Source organism: Scyliorhinus torazame, chromosome 15, assembly GCF_047496885.1.
Source record: "Scyliorhinus torazame isolate Kashiwa2021f chromosome 15, sScyTor2.1, whole genome shotgun sequence".
In the NCBI taxonomy this organism is placed as follows: Eukaryota; Metazoa; Chordata; class Chondrichthyes; order Carcharhiniformes; family Scyliorhinidae; genus Scyliorhinus; species Scyliorhinus torazame.
The window spans coordinates 99,858,840-99,882,215 of NC_092721.1; the positions used below are offsets into that span (position 1 = coordinate 99,858,840).

General features: G+C 48.1%; 1 protein-coding gene across 2 annotated transcripts in view; it reads left to right on the forward strand.

Annotated features, from left to right (window-relative positions):
• LOC140391711 (ras-related protein Rab-38-like) overlaps positions 1–23,163 on the forward strand; it is a 115,142-nt gene extending 91,979 nt beyond the window's left edge. Inside the window, exon 3 of one of the 2 annotated variants that reach the window (XM_072476477.1) lies at positions 22,895–23,163. In XM_072476477.1, the coding sequence (XP_072332578.1) occupies positions 22,895–22,927 (33 nt within the window). In that variant the 3' untranslated portion in view covers positions 22,928–23,163. Of the gene's footprint in view, positions 1–3,632; positions 12,651–22,894 lie in introns of those variants that run through there. The other variant, XM_072476475.1, reaches the window with a different exon arrangement.
• The last annotated feature ends 213 nt before the right edge of the window (positions 23,164–23,376 follow it).

The following is a 23,376-nucleotide window of genomic DNA, read 5'->3' on the forward strand; positions in this document are numbered from 1 at the left end:
GTGCCAGGGGGCTCGTGAAGGTGACCGAGTGGCGCTGGGGTTAACGAGCGATTCAACGTCAGTGCCGGATGTGCTGTCCCTTTCCCCCTGCCTCCCAAAATCGGACAACGAAGCCCTTGGCACTCGGACGCCAGCTGCCCCACGCGGGCATGTGATGAAATGTCCGTGATGAACGCTGTGACCACCGGAGTGCATGGTTCAGCTATAGCCATGAGTCAGACCTTGGCTGGCGAATCTGCGCTCACAGCTCATCGCAGAGCGGGCTGTCGTCATTCAACATGGCACTGATCACACCCGCTTACCCAATCATCACTGTTGTGCAATCCCGTAGTGCCGCAGTGGTAAGGTGATGTGGAATTGGTGCCATGTACGAGGTGCGGGGGGGTGGGGGGAGGGTGCCAGTGTGCAGGACTGGTGGTGCAAGTGGCAGTGTTCAGCAGATCCCTCCCCCATGGTGCGTGAACCGTGCGGCCACCAACGCGCCGTGTGCCCGCTGTCCTCGGTGGTGCCGTCGTGCAGCCTCCTGGACGTAACCAGCACCCGGGCAGTGTCTATGGACCCCTCCCCCCCCCCCCCCCCCTGATGCACGCCACCCTCCTCTTCCTCCTCCTCCTCCTCCTCTTCCTCCTCCCCTTCGTTTGCATTAGCTCCGGTGCCGTCTGGTCCTCCCTTCGACTCCTCCACCAGGGCATCTCCCCTCTGCATGGCAATGTTGTGCATCGTACAGCAGACCACAACCATGCAACCGACCCTGTCGGGCCGGTACTGCAGGACCCCTCTGCAGTGGTCCAAGCATCTGAATCTCATCTTCAGCAGGCCGAAGCACCGCTCCACCACACCCCTGGTTGCTGCATGGGCCTCGTTGTATAGGCGCTCCGCGTTGGTCTGAGGCCTCCGTATTGGCGTCATCAGCCATGACCTCAATGGATAGCCCTTGTCGCCCAGCAACCAGCCCCTCAGCCAGGGGGGGGGCATCCATCGAACATTGCGGGGATGAACGACTGTGCCAGAATGTAGGCATCATGCACACTCCCGGGGTACCTTGCGCACACGTGCATGATCTTCATGTGGGGGGTCGCAGACCACCTGAATGTTCATGGAGTATGCGCCCTTCCTGTTCATGAACACTTCCCTGTTGTCTGCAGGCGGGCGCATGGGGACGTGCACACCATCGATGATACCCTGGACCATCGGTATCCCGGCCACCTTGGCGAATCCACGTGCCCGTGCTTCCTGTTGTGCTCGGTCCTCGGGGAATTTACTGCCCTGAGTGCCTGTAATAAGTTCCCGCCCATGGCATCATCTGCGATTTTCAGTTAGAACATAGAACATAAAACGATACAGCGCAGTACAGGCCCTTCGGCCCACGATGTTGCGCCGAAACAAAAGCCATCTAACCTCCACTATGCCCTTATCATCCATATGCTTATCCAATAAACTTTTAAATGCCCTCAATGTTGGAGAGTTCACTACTGTTGCAGGTAGGGCATTCCACGGCCTCACCACTCTTTGCGTAAAGAACCTACCTCTGACCTCTGTCCTATATCTATTACCCCTCAGTTTAAAGCTATGTCCCCTCGTGCCAGCCATTTCCATCCGCGGGAGAAGGCTCTCACTGTCCACCCTATCTAACCCCCTGATCATTTTGTATGCCTCTATTAAGTCTCCTCTTAACCTTCTTCTCTCCAACGAAAACAACCTCAAGTCCATCAGCCTTTCCTCATAAGATTTTCCCTCCATACCAGGCAACATCCTGGTAAATCTCCTCTGCACCCGCTCCAAAGCCTCCACGTCCTTCCTATAATGCGGTGACCAGAACTGTACGCAATACTCCAAATGCGGCCGTACCAGAGTTTTGTACAGCTGCAACATGACCTCATGACTCCGGAACTCAATCCCTCTACCAATAAAGGCCAACACTCCATAGGCCTTCTTCACAACCCTATCAACCTGGGTGGCAACTTTCAGTGATCTATGTACATGGACACCTAGATCCCTCTGCTCATCCACACTTCCAAGAACTTTACCATTAGCCAAATATTCCGCATTCCTGTTATTCCTTCCAAAGTGAATCACCTCACACTTCTCTACATTAAACTCCATTTGCCACCTCTCAGCCCAGCTCTGCAGCTTATCTATACCCTCTGTAACCTGCTACATCCTTCCACACTGTCGACAACACCACCGACTTTAGTGTCGTCTGCAAATTTACTCACCCACCCTTCTGCGCCTTCCTCTAGGTCATTGATAAAAATGACAAACAGCAACGGCCTCAGAACAGATCCTTATGGTACGCCACTTGTAACTGAACTCCATTCTGACCATTTCCCATCAACCACCACCCTCTGTCTTCTTTCAGCTAGCCAATTTCTGATCCACATCTCTAAATCACCCGCAATCCCCAGCCTCCGTATTTTCTGCAATAGCCTACCGTGGGGAACCTTATCAAACGCTTTACTGAAATCCATATACACCACATCAACTGCTCTACCCTCGTCTACCTGTTCAGTCACCTTCTCAAAGAACTCGATAAGGTTTGTGAGGCATGACCTACCCTTCACAAAGCCATGCTGACTATCCCTGATCATATTATTCCTATCTAGATGATTATAAATCTTGTCCTTTATAATCCCCTCCAAGACTTTACCCACTACAGACGTGAGGCTCACCGGTCTATAGTTGCCGGGGTTGTCGCTACTCCCCTTTTTGAACAAAGGGACCACATTTGCTATCCTCCAGTCCTCTGGCACTATTCCTGTAGCCAATGATGACATAAAAATCAAAGCCAAAGGTCCAGCAATCTCTTCCCTGGTCTCCCAGAGAATCCTAGGATAAATCCCATCAGGCCCTGGGTACTTATCTATTTTCAGCCTGTCCAGGGGCGAAATTCTCCCCCAACGGCGCGATGTCCGCCGACTGGCGCCAAAGACGGCGCCAATCCATCGCCCCAACTGAAACTTCACACCAACATGTACAGAAATAGACACCAATTTTAGATGGTAGCATCAAATTGGTAATATTGCATCATTACAATAAATGGAACTAAATATGAAGTGCTACATATAACAGGGAGTCAATTGATTGCTGCCTGTTTTGCCATAACATTTGAGAAAATGTTTAGTCCCTTCAGTTAGTTGTTCCTCAGCCTCATATCGCCAAACAGCTTTTTTTACACAAGCTTTCAAATACTCATCATCAATGGAGCAAAATATTCCAGAAGTTTCATTGTATCATTTCCCATGTTATTTAAATCTCACCGCCAGTTTTGTCCAGGTTGACATTTTGATTCCTCTGACCCTGTACCTTCTCTCAATACCCGACATACTAACATATACACAGGGCATTGAGGCAAAGCAAAACGAGGCCTCCTAACAGCAGCATGAATAACAAGATAATGCCTGGTGAGATAACTCAGCATTACAGCCAGGGTTAAAAAGGCAGATGCATTTCAGTGGGATGGGTTAGTGAAATTAATCCTAAATCTAATACTATAAAACTTTTCAAAGTATTTCATGAATATGATTCCCCGTACAAGCTCAATGATGCCATTTATTTCACAATCCAGGAGCTTAACGTGAAAGTATTTTCGTTACTTGAACAGATGGCTGTTTAACTTCTTTTCTCATCCACAGGAAAATGTCAACATTGATGAAGCAGCTCGATGTTTGGTGAAACACATCATCGCTAGTGAGAATGACCTTGCGCAGTCTGTTGAGTCTGACACTGTCACCCCGACACTCAATTCCTTCAGAAGCAACGGCAACTGCTCATCTTGTTTTAAGTCTTAGGTTGAGATCTTGCTGTAGCAACAATCCTGTTACAGCTTCCATCCTAATGTCTACATTTAAAGCAGGAACATTATCAACTGGAATCTGGACGGTTTTGAAAAATCTGAATGAATTGAATACAATTCAATCACAGCAACTTGCATTTATGTAGCACATGTTTAGCATAGCAAAACATTCCATGGTGCTTCACAGAAGTAAGAAACAAAAAGAAGGCTTATGACATGAAAAAAGATGTCAACAAAACTACTAACTTTGAAGAAGATACTGCCTTTATGTTTTGGAAAAAAAACGAGAGTAAAATGCAACTTTGACAGGGGTGATAACAGATTGGCAATTCCAAAGGAATGTTGGTAGGGTGTATTATGGATGATTGATCTGCCCCTGCCTGTTCCATACCCCTGCAAAAGTTGAATTTCACCTTCCGGGTGTAATTTTCCTTTGCCAGCAGTAAGGGCAGTCATCTTTTCACAAGTAAATCACAAGTTTTGACAGCACTTCATGATTCTTAAGGATTTGCCAAACTATTTGTGATAGCAATGCCCTTTTACTTTTCATTCTGGTTTTTTGAAAAAACACTTTCACTTAAACCATGAACACTGATGCCACCTGTGGGGGAAGGACAGTAAGGTGATATTGAGCAGAATGCATTGAAGAAGCTCAATTAATTGTGTGCATGGTTGATACAGTTAATTGGGCGATGATGCTACCCTAAATGATGCTAACCTCACTCTCTCATGCCGTCTGATTCATTCACTCTTTCAAGTTGATTCCGTTCACAGTTCCTCATCTGAACATGCTAATTTAACATGTCAGTTGTGGTCAGTTGGTATCACTTTTGCCTCTGGGTCAGGAGGCAAGGTTCAAGTCCCACTCCAGATGCATATCCAGTAGTGTTTATCAAACAATCAGTCTGACAATTTAAAGACAGTAGAGCTATTGAGAGCAGAGGTGGTGGTGAGGAGTTAACTAAGTCATTGATATAAATTGTAAATGGCTGAGGCCTCAACACTAAGTCTGCACTAAGTATGCCTTGCCATCCTGAAAATGATCTCCTTATTCCTGTCCATTAATCAATCCTCAATCTATGCCAATGTATTACCCCCATCCCATAAACCCTCATCTTTTGTCTCAACCTCTTTTGTGGCACATTATCAATTGCCTTCTCAATCCACTGTTTTTTTAAAATCTTCCTTGACAGTTACACTCTCAAAAAAAACCTCAACAAACGTGTTAAACGTGATTTCCATTTTATAAAAATGTTGTTGATTCTGCGGTTTTCCAAATGCCATGCGACAACAACCTTAATAATACATTCTAGAATTTTCCCTACTATCATCCAGGGAACCTGTCAATATTATTCTGAAATCAGCCTAGATCAACTCCCTCCCCATCACCCCGTGAAGTGGGCACTTGTAGTTGCGACTGCTAACTGGTAGATTAAGACCGATCATTTAGCTCTGAACCTCTCAACTCAAGCACCACAATGATCAAATTTTAACCCTTCATCAAAATGACAGTGAAGACAATTTTGACTGAAACAGATGGACTTTGGAGAAATTAGTGTTATTTATCTCTTAGTGATCGTTTACACCAGTATATATAGAGAGCACCATTATTCTCTGGGGATATACAAAGAACAAAGAACAAAGAAAAGTACAGCACAGGAACAGGCCCTTCGGCCCTCCAAGCCCGTGCCGACTATGCTGCCCGACTAAACTACAATCTTCTACACTTCCTGGGTCCGTATCCCTCTATTCCCATCCTATTCATGTATTTGTCAAGATGCCCCTTAAATGTCACTACCGTCCCTGCTTCCACCACCTCCTCCGGTAGCGAGTTCCAGGCACCCACTACCCTCTGTGTAAAACACTTGCCTCGTCCATCTACTCTAAACCTTGCCCCTCGCACCTGAAACCTATGCCCCCTAGTAATTGACCCCTCTACCCTGGGGAAAAGTCTCTGACTATCCACTCTGTCTATGCCCCTCATAATTTTGTAGACCTCTATCAGGTCGCCCCTCAACCTCCGTCATTCCAGTGAGAACAAACCGAGTTTATTCAACCGCTCCTCATAGCTAATGCCCTCCATACCAGGCAACATTCTGGTAAATCTCTTCTGCACCCTCTCTAAAGCCTCCACATCCTTCTGGTAGTGTGGCGACCAGAATTGAACACTATACTCCAAGTGTGGCCTAACTAAGGTTCTATACAGCTGCAACATGACTTGCCAATTCTTATACTCAATGCCCCGGCCAATGAAGGCAAACATGCCGTATGCCTTCTTGTCTACCTTCTCCACCTGTGTTGCCCCTTTCAGTGACCTGTGGACCTGATCTCTCTGAATTTCAATACTCTTGAGGGTTCTACCATTCACTGTATATCCCCTACCTGCCTACCTACCTACCTTCCAAAATGCATTACCTCACATTCGTCCGGATTAAACTCCATCTGCCATCTCTCCGCCCAAGTCTCCAAACAATCTAAATCCTGCTGTATCCTCTGACAGTCCTCATCGCTATCCGCAATTCCACCAACCTTTGTGTCATCTGCATACTTACTAATCAGACCAGTTACATTTTCCTCCAAATCATTTATATATACTACAAACAGTAAAGGTCCCAGCACTGATCCCTGCGGAACACCACTGGTCACAGCCCTCCAATTAGAAAAGCATCCTTCCATTGCTATTCTCTGCCTTCTATGACCTAACCAGTTCTGTATCCACCTTGCCAGCTCACCCCTGGTCCCGTGTGACTTCACCTTTTGTACTAGTCTACCATGAGGGACCTTGTCAAAGGCCTTATTGAAGTCCATATAGACAACATCTACTGCCCTACCTGCATCACTCATCTTTGTGACCTCCTCGAAAAACTCTATCAAGTTAGTGAGACACGACCTCCCCTTCACAAAACCATGCTGCCTCTCACTAATACGTCCAAATGCTTCCAAATATATTTACTTGGAGCTTCCCAGATCTGTCACGATCAACTTTAGCGGAAGTGCTGTGGGAACCGCTGTGGGAACGCTATTTAGGTGCGTAAGTTATGTTCTCTTCTGCTGAAGTAACAGTGGGAGGGGGAGGGGAGAAGCTTTGATGAGATTCACCCACACTGTCATGTGTGAAAAATTCTTGACGTATGAAAGAGGCTAAAATTGTTGCTTTGAAGCACAGAGGCTATTTCTTAGCTTTTATATTACCTCTTATTCTAACCCTGGGGAACTGATCTTGCTGTGATACAAATGGAATAGATCGAAGAGAGAAGTGTTAATATCTGTTACCTTGTGATACTAATGATTGCAATGATTCATTTCTTTGAGAAGAAGGTCAAAATACCTTGCTCTGGTTATTTGAGTCATATTCTTCCTCAGGTGTATGTATCGATTTAGATAGAGGAAAGCTGGCTGCTTTTTGAATGGCAATTTGGAGTAGAAAATGTGTTGCAGAAAATTGCAAATATTGGAAACATAAATATTTTTGTTAACTGTTAAGCTTAGGGAAAGGTCGCGTTTCCCGACGGCGTCAACATGGCCTCAGGATCTGCAATTCTGGCCCCTACAGGGGCTCAGCACGGCACTGGAGCGACTGTCGTCACTCCAGCTGCTGATCCCAGCATCAACTGGGCGCTGCGGGGCCCACGCATGCGCAGTGGCATCGGCGCCAAAGCGCGCATGCGCAGTGGCTCCCTTCTCCGCCCCGGCCCCGACACCAAATGGCGTAGGGCTAATGGGACTGATGCGGAAGAGAGGAGGTCCCCAGTCCCAGAGACCGGCCCGCCGATCAGTGGACCCCGATCGTGGGCCAGGCCACAACGGAGGCCCCCTCCTGGGTCGGACCCCCCTCCCCCCACACAGGCCACCCCCAGACCCTTCCACGCTGAGGTCCTTTTTACTCGGGCTTTTTACTACGGCCGTTCGGCCCATCCCGGGCCGAGAATCGGCGGGGATGCTGCGTAGTGCGGCCCTCGACCTGCACCGTGCCGACCACACTGGCGGAATCGCGTCGGGGCGGCATGGTGCGATTCGCGCCGGTCACGGCGATTCTCTGGCCCGGCCCCGGGCTGAGAGAATCCCGCCCACCATTTGGAGTGCTGCTCCACCTCATTGCTGTTTGTGCAATGATACTGAATTACTGTATGTCACAGGGTACAACTTAACTGTTTATACTTTTGAACAGGAAGTCTTGTGTTTACTTTTTTTCCTGAGGTGCAGGCAAGAAACAATTAGGCCAGGGCATGGAAAATGTCTGCCTGCACTGGGACAATTCAAAAGCTGCATTACTTTACCAGAGATTAAAATGGAGAAAAAAAATAGGTGTCCCAAATTAAAATTGAGGCTCAAATCTCAACAGTTCATAATTTGACTCTGGGCTCCAGTATCTCTTTTGCCCAGGAAGATTTCAATCATGAGTTGTGAGGTAAATATAGAAATTTCAATTTAGGCCTGAAGCCTTTATTAACTAGCCTGCTCTGTCCCTGCCGGGAAGTGGTCTAAACAGATGAATCTAAGTAATTGTAGCTGCTTATAAGCTGATGTTAATTAGATATGTTATCAATGTCAGACTCTTGATAATTTTTCTTTTTCTGTGCAGATCATTTTGTAACAATGATTTCTGGAGCACATATTGGATACAAATATATTCATATATAAAGAAAATATTCAGTCTTACACAATTTTAGGAAGCACACAAAATCACCACAGCTAATGCATTAGTTTAAACACATTTTGATTAGCAGTTATGTAAAGTTTAATTAGACTTCAATGGGTCAGCACGGTGGCGCAGTGGTTAGCACTGCAGCCTCACGCGCCGAGGTCCCAGGCTCGATGGCGGCTCTGGGTTACTGTCCGTGTGGGACTTGCACATTCTCCCCGTGTTTGCGTGGGTTTCGCCCCCACATTCCGAAGATGTGCAGGGTCGGTGAATTGGGTACGCGAAATTGCCCCTTAATTGGAATAAATGAATTGGGTACTCTAAATTTATTTTTTTTATAAATTAGACGTCAATGCTTCCGATGCCTATGTCTGTTTCTGTGGCTAGTTCTTCCTGGAAAAGGTCACCAGAGGCTACAGCTTGAGGGTGCCACTCCACAACTAGCATGGCTAACCTGACAAAGAGATTCTCCTGCACTTAGCACCTGCCAGAAGCATATTGGAAGGATTTGCAGGTTAATAATCAACATGTTCATCGTGTTTTGAACACACCTTCCATGGCCATTTAGTCCTGGAGTGGCACCCAAGCTCAGAGCTTCTGGCCCAGATGAGGGTCGCGACCAACCGTATCACAAGATCTCCTGTGGAGTTCATTCATGGATGATTAAAACTTACTTTTTTCTCTGCATTCTCTGATGACCCCAAACCAGTGGAAATATTCCAAACTTAGGAATGTGGGGAGATTGGGGTTCTGATCCCTAGAGCCAACAGTGACCAACAGGAACTGTTTGGAAGTGTAGCAGGAATGATGCTGGTTTTACGTGATAGGCAGTTGTATGATAATGCAGCTGACGTTTGCCGAGAGGCAAGAGGAAGAGAGCTCACCATGTTCCGAGGCTACATTCCCATCATTTCTCACAGATGGAAGGATGCCACTCCATCAAGGGCAAGTGTGAGTGTGACCCTGAGCTGCATTATTGTGTGTCTTTTTTGACTGGCCGCTGGTATACTGCCCCACAGCATTATGAAGGTCTTTCAATGTAACAATATTAGCAATGTTAAAAAGATGCTTTTGAGGCTAAGACTGTAACAGATTAGGTGACCCCATTTAACAATGGGATTGTGTGTTGGTTTAATGGGCAAAATTCTTCTCCAGTTCTTGGGTAACTAGTCGAGCAAGATTAATGCCCATTCACATAATTTCTCCACTAACTCACTGCTGTTTTCTGCAGAGGCCACATTTTATGTACAGAGTGTTTTTTGGGACAGTAATAGTATCACCTCTGAATATGCTGTCGCTGGTGGGATGCAGGGAAATCTGGAATGGAAACATTAAATTGCGGCAGCATTTCAAAAGTGGGTCTTTGTGCAGAATTGCAGGCAGCTGTGGCCTGAATGTCTGGACGTGCTGGAAGAAACTCTCTAACATTCCCTGGATGGGGTTGGGATTGGTAGGGAGGGTTTGGCAGAAGTAAGAGTTAGGGGAGCAAGGCTGCTTGTCACTGAGGGGAGGAAATTCCAGAGGCAGAGGGTTCAGACCATATGAAGAGAAATGACAAAAGCAATCTTGAGAGGGAAGAACAGGGAAATGCAAAGCATTTATTTGGTGAGTCACCCTTTATTGAGAAAACTCAATGGTGTGGTATCCTCTCCTTTTCTTTTTCAACATCACCTTTAGCTTCTGGCAACAACAAGCCTTTATTCAATATTGTGCAGCAGGTAGCTTGATTCAGTGATTCACGAGGCGTTAGTTGGGCTGTAGTGCATGGCTCTACCAAATTTAACCTGCCTTGAAAAATGTCTTTGTGGTATTGTAATCCATGACTGTGGAGGTAGCTTTGATTAACCACTTGGACACATGACTCTGTGAGTTTGGGGTGGTATGATGGATTGTTTGTACATGGCAGCTTCCTGAGTATCTGACATTGATGTGCAGGAAGAAGTGACTGATATCACACACGAGCTGTACATTATAGAGTGAAAGTCTTCCCAGTTCATAATATGGAAGGGGTTATCATACAAGACAGTGGTACATGTGTCCTGCCTGTTAGAATGCTGATGGCTTTAAAACTGGATGGCTCTCACTCTTTTTGCTTTTCTCATTTCATTGGAAAGGAAATTAATTGCTTCACCTTTGTGACGAGGGCATCAATGCTTTTTTGACATAGTGCTGAGTTTCTGCCTGACTAATGCGGCAAATGTCGCCTCGCACTGCTTGGAAGGCTCCAGTTGCAAAGAAATTCAAGCCAGTGATGGCCTTGACATACACTGCTTCTTTCCTGATGTAAGTAGCATGGTTTGCTATATGTCACTTTGACTCAATTTTCATGAAGCGGATCGGTGGGCCCTTGAAATCAGCCCTGAAGACTCCTTTTTACTCCATTTTAAACCACAGATCTGTCCCACAATGGGCCGTAATTTAGAGGAGAATCCAGCCCAGGGTGTTATAAGTTGCACCTTGGCTAGTCATTGGTTGGAAGTGCTAATTTTATATCTGATACTTCTCCAGGGGAAGAGAAGGAAAGAAGATTGCCACTCAAGTTTAAACTGGCTCATGCTGTCAACCTCCAGGTTGCTGACTTCAGGGTAACATTGACAAAAACCCTAAAAGGAGAAATAATATTAGCAGGTATTTTAACTTTCAGATAATCAGATACCAGAGTACATGACCCATCCAACTCATCCCTATAGGAGGAAGCCTGCTACATGTTGAAAGCCAGACCTCAATAACATAAACTGGCAAGGGTAGCATGGTTTGCCACCAGAAGCCACCCCACTGGAAGAATGGACAGGTTGTGATTATTGTAGGCAGAGAGCGAGGTGAACTAGTGATTCTTCTGGAGCCCAGAGAGGGGTTTCCCAGCTCATTCTGCACTCATAACGATTATTAACAGTTAAGTTTCAGACATTTTCCTCTTGCTCACCAAGTTTTACTGAGAAGAATGTCCACAACAAACGTCCAGTCCAGCCCATTAAACTTGCATTGGGGTCCTAACAGAGGATGACAATTTGAATGGATTCAGGAAACTCCTGCATGAAGCTAATGCCTTGGCAGCTCATAAAAGTCCTGGTGATAATATGACAATGAGTGGGAAACATGTAAGTGTAGGGTGTGCTGTAGGTTTAACACTGCTACCAATCCACATTCATTGGGCAGAGGAAATTAAAATCTCTCCTGTTTAATTTAGAACTTTAATTAGTCTTATGTACCATCACTAATATCTCAAATCAGTGCAGTTTTTGGTTTGTAATTAAAAGCATAGCTCCTCCAAATGGCTGAGAGAACTTTATGAGGAAATATGGAAGTTTTGTGACAAACATTTAAATGAAAAGAATACAGTGCCCTATTGCCGCTGGATTCTGTTTGCAGTAAAATTGAAACAAGCACACTGATAGTGGCAGCAGCATGCTGCAAAAGGTTGAACTGTTTTTCTGATTTGATGTCTGTGTGTATATATCCATGTATCAGAGCTGAGTGTTTTGTTAATGGTGGTACTATAAGTGTTGTCAATGGCTCTTTCACTGACCTACTTAAAAGTAACTGAAGTAGGTGTTGAAATAATGTAGCTAACAGACCCGGCAAATGTCTTCAAGACAGCAGGACCTCACAACCCATATTTTTCCACATGTGAACTTGATAGTACAATTTCTTTCCTATAAGAATGAGCTGTGTGTGCTGATACAGTACTTAGCCGATGTCTATTGTGTGTGTGCTGTTACTTACATGAATCAATACAAATCATTAACACTCAGTATTGCTGACTCTTCCATTTTGGGCTGTGTGCATACAGTGATGCCCACATATTGTGCAGGTTCATATTCAATTTTTTATTATCTGTGTCACAAAATATGAAGTTTTTCCTGTTCAGTGTGAACAAATGGAACCATTCAGATAGTAGGAATTGCTTATGCACACTCCCAATCTTAACATTAACTGTTGTAAAGGAAAGCACAAACATTTTTGTTTGAAGATAGTTCATCTTTATTCTGAAACTTCAATGAGGGTAAATTTCAGTAAATTTTCAGCTGTAGCTGTCATTGGCAAATAACTTTGTCTAGAAAGTTATAATTTTAACCGTGGAGTGGAAATGCATGTAAACTGCAAACTTGGCAAATGTGTATTCACCGCTGTAGTGGAGCCTACTTAAGATTAGTTGCTATTTAAGAAGTAGTTTCTTGATATGTTAAAAAGAATAAAGTGCATACTGCTCAGAAACCACTTTGTGTGATTAAATGTTACTTGCTTTCTTTCTTGATGGATTTTTTCTCAATTCAAACAGACTATTAATTTATTTTCAGTTATTGAACGCCTTGAGCATTTCTAACTGGGGCTATTGGCAAATCCATAGGTAACACCTTAAGTTTAAAATGACAAAAAATACAATAATCTTTACAAAATACTGGATAATGTGTAGTTTATATTTTGTAGTAGATCATTTATTTGGGTGACTTAACAGACCCACGCTGCTTATTTTCGTGACATCTCAAATCAAAAAGAGACAGAGTTGAACAGAGCAGTCAAACTCAGATCAGACGGAATCCCTTTCAAATGCAAATATTTATTGTTAACAGTGTTAGGGCTGGATTTTCATGGTCCCGATCACAGAGGCAGGACCAAAAAAAAGGCAGGGTTTCCACCGTCGGTCATTTTGAAGATGATGGGAAATGGAACGGACTTGGAAGCTACCTGCTGCTATGAAGGAAACAAGTGACAGCATTGTTGTCTCATTGAGACCCCATCCCAGGTAAGGTTTTTAAATGTTTATGGGGGCAGTCAGACTTTGGCAGCTGTCGGGTTTTTCACTATCTGCATGAAGGTATCAACCATGGATTTGAGGCTGGAAGAGTTTTAAAACATTAAACATTAACATTGCAATGAAGTTACTCTGAAAATCCCCTAATCGCCACTCTCCGGCACCTGTTCGGGGACACTGAGGGAGAATTCAGAATGTCCAAATTACCTAACAGAATGGGCAAAATTCTCCCCCAACGGCGCGATGTCCGCCGACTGGCGCCAAAGACGGCGCCAATCAGATGGGCATCGCGCCGGCCCAAAGGTGCGGAATGCTCCGCATCTTTGGCGGCCTAGCCCCAACATTGAGGGGCTAGGCCGACGCCAGAGGGATTTCCGCCCCGCCAGCTGGCGGAAATGGCGTTTGTTGCCCCGCCAGCTGGCGCGGAAATGCGGCGCATGCGCGGGAGCGTCAGTGGCCGCTGTCAGTTTCCCGGCGCATGCGCGGGAGCGTCAGCGGCCGCTGTCAGTTTCCAGCGCATGCGCAGTGGGGAGAGTCTCTTCCGCCTCCGCCATGGTGGAGGCGGAAGGGAAAGAGTGCCCCCACGGCACAGGCCCGCCCGCGGATCGGTGGGCCCCGATCGCGGGCCAGGCCACCGTGGGGGCACACCCCGGGGCCCGATCGCCCCGTGCCCCCCCAGGACCCCGGAGCCCGCCCACGCCGCCTGGTCCCGCCGGTAAATACCAGGTTTGATTTAGGCCGGCGGGACAGGCAATTTCTGGGCGGGACTTCGGCCCATCGGGGCCGGAGAATCCAGCGGGGGTCCCGCTAACCGGCGCGGCCCGATTCCCGCCCCCGCCCAATCTCCGGGAGCGGAGACTTCGGCGGGAGCAGGGGCGGGATTCAGGCGGCCAACGGCCATTCTCCGACCCGGCGGGGGGTCGGAGAATGACGCCCCAGGTCTTTGGGGGAGTGTGGGAGGAAACCGGAGCACCCGGTGGAAACCCACGCAGACATGGGGAGAACGTGCAGACTCCACACAGAATTTCTCCCCGTTAAGAGGTTTCAAGTTTTTTCAGCTTCCACTATTGATATTTTAAAGGGTATGGATGATTTACATTTTTATTGCCCTGTACTAAAAGCACCTTTTCTTAACATAGTGGAAAGTAATGAATAAATGACTGTTTTCAAAATCTTTCTTTGCACATCCTATTGTCACGATAGGGTTCATTTTTCTTATACAGGTGTACAGTAGGTCAATAGACATTAAAGCTTGGCAAAGGGAGTATGAAGGGCCATATGAGGGTTGGTGGGAGCCATAGCCTGGCACGGGGCATGAAGTGGCCTGGTGAGGTGTGGAGTGTGTGTATTGGCGAGGTGGTGTGGGTATTGGAGGGGTGGGGTGTGAAGTCCAGAGGGCCTTTTTCCATTATAGCTGGGACAAAGTCTCACACACAGCACTGAGGCAGGCCTTTTCATCAGAACCCCTCTGCATTCAGCAGCTCCCATGACTGTCTCCTACCTCTTTCCCAGGTCAGCTGGCCATCACCCAGTCTCACCTCCCCCCCCCTCCCAGTGAAAATAATCCCATCCTTGCAAACACTTTCTCCTGAGGCAGATGCGTGAAGCCAGGAAATATCTCAATTCCTGTCATTTGCCTTGGTGATGAAAATCCAGGCCAATATCTCAATGTTCAGTTCTTCATCTGTTCTTTATGTGTTGATGAAACTTGGGGAATCTTTGTTGCCACTGTCACAAACCCCTGGCCCCACCCCCACCTCCACTCCCATACTCATTGTCATGCCTGAAAAATAGCAAGTCACCATAAGAGCCGGGATTTTGCTGTGTGAGTTAACCCCGCTGCTAGTGAAGACGGAGAATTTGGCGCTCAGCCAAGTCTCCCGTTCACTGCAGCGGGAACGGAGAATCCCGCTGCCATGAATGGACAGAGAATCCCACACAAAGTTTCCAGTGTCCTTATCTCGGCACAAAAGTACTAGGAATGTTAGAGCAGATGAGGTATTTGCCTTGCTAATAATGGTGTTAAAAGAGGTGTATCCACAGGTAGATATGGGGCTGGATTCTCCATTATTGGGACTATATGCCCACGCCGGCGTCAAAACAGTGGAGTTTTACTCCTGAAAATCCTGGATTAAAGGGACATGAATTCCCAGCCCTGCAGGGGGCTAGCAGGGACTCGGAGTAAATCTCACAGCTTTGCCCGCGCACTTCCGGGTCAGAGGCCGCGCATGCGCACGGCGGTGTCCTCTTGCGGCCCCACCGTGCTCCATGGCGGACTCGGACTGTGGAGGTAGATCCACAAAGGAGACCTCCCCGATCGGCAGGGTGCCCGACCCTCAAACCCCAGACGAACATTCCCTGGCTGCCTATAAGGACCCCCCCGGCCTCTGATCCACCCGCCCCCGACCAGGGTGGCCGAGGACTGAGTATCCCGAGCGGCTGGACCAGGTTAGATTCACGGCGTTGGGACTTCGTCCGGTCAGGGTCGGAGTGGGCCTCTGGCAATGACCCCAGGCAGCGCTGCCACCGCTTTTCAGTGCCCGGAGAATGGGCGAACCAGAGCCTGTCCCAATTTCTGCGTCAAACTGGATTCTCTGCTCCGGCACCAGCCACGATTTCAGCGTCTGGATGCGGAGACACCAGCCCATGGCCTATTTGGTAACTACCTCGGTTGAGGACTATTATCTTATGAGAAGAGTTTTGACAAATTGCACCCATATCCATTGAAGTCTAGAAGAATGAGAGGTGATCTTACTGAAACATGTAAGTTCCTGAGGAGAGTTATCAGTGTGGCTGCTGAAAGGATGTTTCGATTTGTGGGAGAGACTAGAACGAATGAACATAAATTAAAAATAAAAGGGTTCCCATTTCAGAAGTCTCCCAAATGGATAATCGAGACAATCTTTTTATGAGTGTTGCAAGCCTTTGGTACTCTTCCCCGGAGAGAAGTGGAGACAAGGCCATTTAATATTTTTAAGGCGGGGTAGATAGATTCTTGACTAATAAGGGAGTCAAAGGCTATTAGGGATGGACGGAATGTGGAGGTGGGGCCACAATCAGATCAACCACTACCTTATTGAATAGGTGGACTGGCTCGAGGGGCTGAATGGTCTACCTCTGCTCTTGATTCAGAAGTTTTTATGTGCGTACCAAAGCCACAAAGCTGGTAAAGGTTTGAAAAATTCTGTTGTGGAGATTTCTGCCCTTTGAATGTAATGTTCTTCAGAGTTGGAGGGAGAATTCTTCAAACCAATCAGAATTCCGAAAACGAAACCTGATGCAAATCTCTGTTTTTGGATGAAATTTCTCATTTCAGAATATTATTGTGATATATTACCCAACACAAGAGCATTTGTATTGAAATGATTAATGAACAACAGAGAAGCTACAATGTTGAGTTAGCAATTGTGTACGCCACCATTTTAAAATAATTTAAATACATAGACAATATGCAAGAGTATTTTGTGTTGGTTAAACTTTGCTATCATTAAAATCTGATTAATTTTTGTGAAAAATAAAGCCTTTCATGCCAAAATGAACCTCTATGAATGTTATCAATTACATTTTATTAGGAATGCATAAAATCCATTTATAACTGATTTCCGGTCTTTTCTGATTGCTCATAAAATAACTGAGAACTAATCAAATATATTTATGCTGGATTTTGTCTACTCCCCCGACCCTATGCTTTGTCCTCAGACTTTGAAATGCAGATTCTATCTTTCATTTCTCAACAGCTATTCAATCAAACATAGAAATGTAAATGTTAAAAGATGAAGAGATTAACAGCCATCTTATGTAGTATACAACATTTCAAAGTGTTTTGTATCTTTACAATTTTCTGTGATTATATTCACAAATCATAACAAATCACTGAATTGAGATTAAAAGGATTTGTGACAATGGCCCTGTTCACCAAGCGCATCTTTTTTAATGCAAAACAAAATGTGGCTTGCCCCACGTTTAGTATTTGCATGTCAGATTTTAGTGCAAGTAACTTGACATCTTGGGCGACATTCTCCGACCCCCCGCCGGGTCGGCGAATCGCCGGGGGGCTGGCGTGAATTCCGCCCCCGCCGGTTGCCGAAGTCTCCGTCACCGGAGATTCGGCAGGGGCGGGAATCGCGCCGCGCCGGTTGGCGGGCCCCCCCGCTCAATTCTCCGGCCCGGATGGGCCGAAGTCCCGCCGATAAATTGCCTGTCCCGCCGGCGTAAATTAAATCACCTACCTTAACGGCGGGACAAGGCGGCGTGGGCGGGCTCCGGGGTCCTGGGGGGGGGCGCGGGGCGATCTGACCCCGGGGGGTGCCCCCACGGTGGCCTGGCCCGCGATCGGGGCCCACCGATCCGCGGGCGGGCCTGTGCCGTGGGGGCACTCTTTCCCTTCCGCCTCTGCCACGGTCTCCACCATGGCGGAGGCAGAAGAGACTCCCTCCACTGCGCATGCGTGGGAAACTGTCAGCGGCCGCTGACGCTCCCGCGCATGCGCCGCCCGGAGATGTCATTTCCACGCCAGCTGGCGGGGCAACAAAGGCCGTTTCCGCCAGCAGGCGGGGCGGAAATTCCTCTGGCGTCGGCCTAGCCCCTCAATGTTGGGGCTCGGCCCCCAAAGATGCGGAGCATTCCGCACCTTTGGGGCGGCGCGATGCCCGTCTGATTGGCGCCGTTTTGGGCGCCAGTCGGCGGACATCGCGCCGTTTCCGGAGAATTTCGCCCCTTGTTCCAACACTTCATCTGCATTCTTAGAACCTTTACAAAATGAAAATACTGTGGTTGCTCAAAATAAAACTGAAACAGTGGAAATAATAAGTAGTTTTGGCACCGTCTGTGCAGAAGGAATCAATGTGCAGAAAGTTCATGAATTCTCCGCACCTTCAGGGGCTAGGCCGGCGGCGGAGTGGTTTGCGGTGCGCCAGCCGGCGCGGAAGGAGCTTGGTGCCACGCCAACTGGCGCCGAAGGGCCTCCACCAACTGGTGCGAGTTGGTGCATGTGCGGGAGCGCCAGCGTGTGCTGGCGTGATCCCAGCGCATGCGCAGAGGGGTTTGTCTCCGCACCGGCCATGGCAGACCGCAACAGCCGCCGGTGCGGAAGAATAGAGTACCCCTACGGCAGAGGCCCGCCCGCGGATTGGTGGGCCCCGATCGCGGGCCAGGCCACCGTGGGGGGGCCCCCCTGGGGCCAGATCCCCCGCGCCCCCCCCCCCCCGAGGACCCCGGAGGCCGCTCGCGCAGCCAGGTCCCGCCGGTAAATACCGAGTGTAACATACGCCGGCGGGACTGGCCAAAAACGGGTGGCCACTCGGCCCATCGCGGGCTGGAGAATCGCTGGGGGGGCACTGCCAGCGGTCGCCGACCGGCGCGATTCCCGCCCCGCCAAATCTCCGTCACCGGAGAATTCGGCAACCGGCGGTAGCGGGATTCACGCTGCCCCCCGGCGATTCTCCGACCCGACGGGGGGTCGGAGAATCCCGCCCATGATTTCTGTCTGAATGCTTTGAGCACCTTTTGTGCAATCTAGGCAACCAAGGGGTCATAGATGACTATTTAAATAGAAACAATTTGCAAGCGTACAGGGACAAAGCAGGAGAATGGCACTCAGTCATAATGCTCAGTTGGAGAGCCGGCTCAGGCACAATCGGCCGAATGTCCTCCTCCTGTGTCTTCACATTTCTGTAATTCTGTGGTGGGGTACGTTTCTCTTGGGAACTTCAGGTTACTTCAGGGGTGGCAGTGCGTGTGGAGGATCGGGATGGGGGTTGTGAAAGTAGCCACAAAATCAAATCCTAAAGGCATTTTATGAAGACATAAGGAAAAGAGCAGACCTCCAATATTAACATGGAGCGGGATTATCTGAGCTTTCGCGCCGAAATCGCGCTCGGTGGGGAGTCGAGAATGGGGCATCCGACGCCCCATTCTCGACCCCCCACGGGCTAGGCTGGCGCCGGAGTGGTTTGCGTCCCGCCAGCCGGCGTGGAAGGCCTTTGGCGCCACGCCAGCCAGGGCCTAATGGACTCCGCCTGCCAGCGTAGGTCCGCGCATGCGCGGGGACATCAGCGGCTGCTGACGCGGGGGGGCTTCACCTTCGCGCCGGCCATCGCGGAGGCTTACACGGCCGGCACGGAGGAATGGAGTGCCCCCACGGCACAGGCCAACCCGCGGATCGGGGAGCCCCGATCGTGGGCCAGGTCACCGTGGGGGCACCCTCCAGGGCCAGATCGCCCCGCGCCGCCCCCAGGACCCCGGAGCCCGCCCGCGCTTCCAGGTCCCGCCGGTGAGGGACCAACTCCAATTTATGCCGGCGGGACCTGCATAGAACGGGCGGGACTTCGGCCCATCGTGGGCCGCAGAATCGCCGGGGGGGGGCCCGCCGACAGGCGCGATTCCCGCCCCCACCAAATCTCCGGTGCCGGAGAATTCGGCAGCCGGCGGGGGCGTGATTCACGCCACCCCCCAGAGATTCTGCGACCTGGCGGGGGGTCGGAGAATCCCGCCCATGGCCTTTTCATGATCTTAAAATAAACTATTTTGATATTTCACTTCTTGAACTGCTGCAGTCCCTGAGGTGTTGGTACACACACTGTGCTGTTAGGGAGGGAGTTCCAGGATTTTGTCCTCGCGACAGCGAAGGAACGGCGATATATTCCCAAGTCAGGATGGTAAGTGACTTGGAGGGGAACCTCCAAATGGTGGTGTTCCCAGGTATCTGATGCTCTTGTCCTTCTCGATGGTAGTGGCTGTCGGTTTGGAACCTTGGCGAGTTACTGCAGTGCATCTTGTAGATGGTACACACGGCTATCACAGTTTGTCAGTGGCGGAGGGAGTGACAGTTTGTGGCAGGGGGAGCAATCAAGAAGACAGCTTTGTCCTGGATTGTGTTGAGCTTCTTGAGTGTTGTTGGAGCTGCACTTATCCAGGTTGTTGGAGAATTAGTCCATTACTCTCTGACTTGTGCCTTGTAGATGGTGGACAGGCTTTGGGGGGTCAGGTGGTGAGGTATTCAACCTAGGGTTCCCAGAATTTGACCTGTCCTGATAACGACAGTATTAATGTGGCTAGTCCAGTTCAGTTCCTGATTAATGGTAACCCCCACGATGTTGAGTGTGGGGGATTCAACAATGGTAATGCCATTGAATGTCAAGGGGTGGCGGTTAGACCCTCTCTTGTAGGAGATGGTCATTGCCTGGTATTTGTGTGGTGCAAATGTAACTTGCCACTTGACAGCCCAAGCCTGGATAGTGTCCAGGTCTTGCTGCATTTGGACATGGATTGTTTCATTCTCTGAGGAGTTATGAATGGTGCTGAACATTATGCAGTCATCCGCAAACATCCCCACTTCTGGCCATATGATGGAAGGGAGATCATTGATGAACACCTGAAGATGGTTGGGCTGAGGAACTCCTGCAGTGATATCCTGGAGCTGAGACGATTGAACTCCAACCACCACAACCATCTTCCTTTGTGTCAGGTATGACTCCAACCAGGGGAGAGGTTTCCCCCTGATTCCCATTGACTCCAGTTTAGCTAGGTCTCCTTGATGCCATACCTGTGCAAATGCTGCCTTGATGTCAAGGGCAGTCACTCTCGCCTCACCTCTGGCATTCAGCTCTTTTGTCCATGTGTGAACCAAGGCTGTAATGAGGTCAAGAGGTGAGTGACCCTGTCGGAACCCAAAATGAGCGTCTGTCTGTCCCAGTTCCAGTCTGTTCCAGTCTGTTGTTCAGTCTTCAAACTTTGTTGGGTGGGGGGGGGGGGGGGGGGGGGGGGGGGGAGTTGTTATAACTCACATGAGACCTGCGGGGTGGAACCAATTAGTCTCATGAGTTTCGTTGAGTATGAGCTTCCCCGCTGATGGATGGGAGCCCCAATGGCGTAGCCGTGGATGTTACGTATAAAAACACTGCCCGAGTGGGAGCCAAGCAGAGAAGTCCCAACCTGGACCTGCATACAACGTGTAAACAGTTTCTTGTTCAATATAAACAAAGTATTTTGTTTAACCTCTCATGTGGACTCCTCTGTGGACATAATGCAAGGTTATTTCAGAAGACAGTAAAGAGTCAACCACACTGGGTTCACCTCTGGGCTGGACAATTAATGAACAGTTGGGATTTATCACTAGATAACATTAATGAACCAGTTGGTCTTTTTATAATGACAACCTAACAGCTCTATGGTCACCAATGACAACTTTTTAATTCCAGTTTCTCGCCGCTTTTAAGGGGGCGGAGAATCGCTGGAGCGGCGCTGGTCCCGATTTCGTGCGGGAAACTGGATTCTACACCCCGTCGCCAAACGCGATTTCGGCGTCGGGGTGTGGGGAATCCAGTCCCTGAACTTACCTGAATAAGACCTGGGGCTGCCTCTGAAGTTCAGGATGGAGGTCATCAGTGACCCTGGATCCTGGAATACCACATCAGTGAGGGGGGAGCGGGTTAAATTTCTTTCAGGTGGTTCTTCCAGCCTCAGAGTGTTCCTAGAGATCCATCTTTTTTCTTAAGGAGTCCATCTTCTTTCTTTAACGGTGGTTAGTGATGTCAGACATCTTTTCAATATGGAACCTGAGTATGATGTCGGGACATATACCATCAAGCCTACCCTACCATGGATTGTGGCATAAAATTCCTGGATGCATAATTAATTATACCAAGGACAGAAGATATGCGGCGGGATCCTCTGTCACGGGATTTTCCGTCCCGGCAGCCGGCCAATGGGGTTTCCCATTTTGGGTATCCGCGATTTGGAGATCCGCTGGCATGTGTGCTGCCAGCGAAACAGACGATCCCGCCGACGGAGAATCCAACTCGTGGTGTTGTTTCCCATCAGCCTCTGCAGCAGGAAAGACTCCCGTCCCCACCCCTGCCACACAACCGAGTCCCGGGTGGGAGAATTCCACCGATTGTGTTGTCCCAGTGCCAAAGATCTCAGTGTAAGTGTACAGCTATGTCCTTGAGAGAGAGAACAACAGAGAGACACTCACAGTGTACAGCTATCTATTCTGGGACTGGAATGAGTGACACCAATCAATGTCCAGATAATCCCCTTGAGAGAGAGGGGCTAGAATCCTTCCTCAGTAAGAGGTGGGGATGTAAGGAGGAAGGAGAAGCAGAGGACGCGATTTTCTGACCTTTCCAGCCAATGGGATTCTCCAGAGCCACTGAAGGCGTCCTCCCACGGCGAGACAGGTGAGCCACATGAAACACAATAGATATTGCTGGAATGGAAGAACCTGCCAGCAGCCAATGGCCTCCACTATCAGAATATACGCTGCGAAGGGAGGGGTGTAGGGGAGGAGTGGCCAATCCTACCCAGAACATAATGCCTTCCAATCTGTTGTTGAGTTCTCCTAGTGGTCATATATACACAATGGATCTTGCTAAACGCTTTGGCTCACTATGACCACCAAAGAAGCAATTTAAAGCAAATATTAACCCAATCAATAAAATGACAAATGTTTTCTCATAATTGAGCTAATTTACACATTGACCCACAAAGTTACATTGTTGTGTACTTGTATTTTTAAGAAGGAGGAGACACTGTATGTTTTAAATATTTTTCAACCTTTTAGCGCTTTCTAAATTTTCAGGAGTTAATTTATGATATTTATTTTGCAAACAAGCTAAATGCATCAATTGACTAAAATCACAGCAGGGTTTTCAAATTGTTGACTGTGTTTATATTTCTTGTCGGTAAAATGTGTTTGTATTTACAGCATTTTGTTCTTGACTGCTGGTCACCATGGTGATAAAAAGCTGTGTGCCTGAAATATGCGGACCCTTGTGATGGTAAACAAGCAAAACAGCATCGTGAAAAATGGAGCAACTGAACTAATTTTGAAAGCACAACAGAATTTTAAAATGTAATAACCTTGGTCTCCGTTCTATTTTTAAAGCAAGAGGTGCTGTTAACCTGACTGGGAGGGAGACATTTCAGGAGAGTGACTGATATGTTCATAACAATAAATATACAGCTTTGCTTTTTAATTTTCTCTTGAGCATTGTTGAATAATTGCATTTTTTACAACTACTTGCAGAATTATGAGTGAAGAAAATGCAAAGAACATTCCATTCAATAGATCTTTACTGCATTGGCTGCTCTCTTCTACATATATATTTCTGTGTAAATGTTTGTTAAATAAAGCACAATGTGCCATTAGAGATAGTGAAATCTAGAATCGAAGTTGGTGAGGTGCCG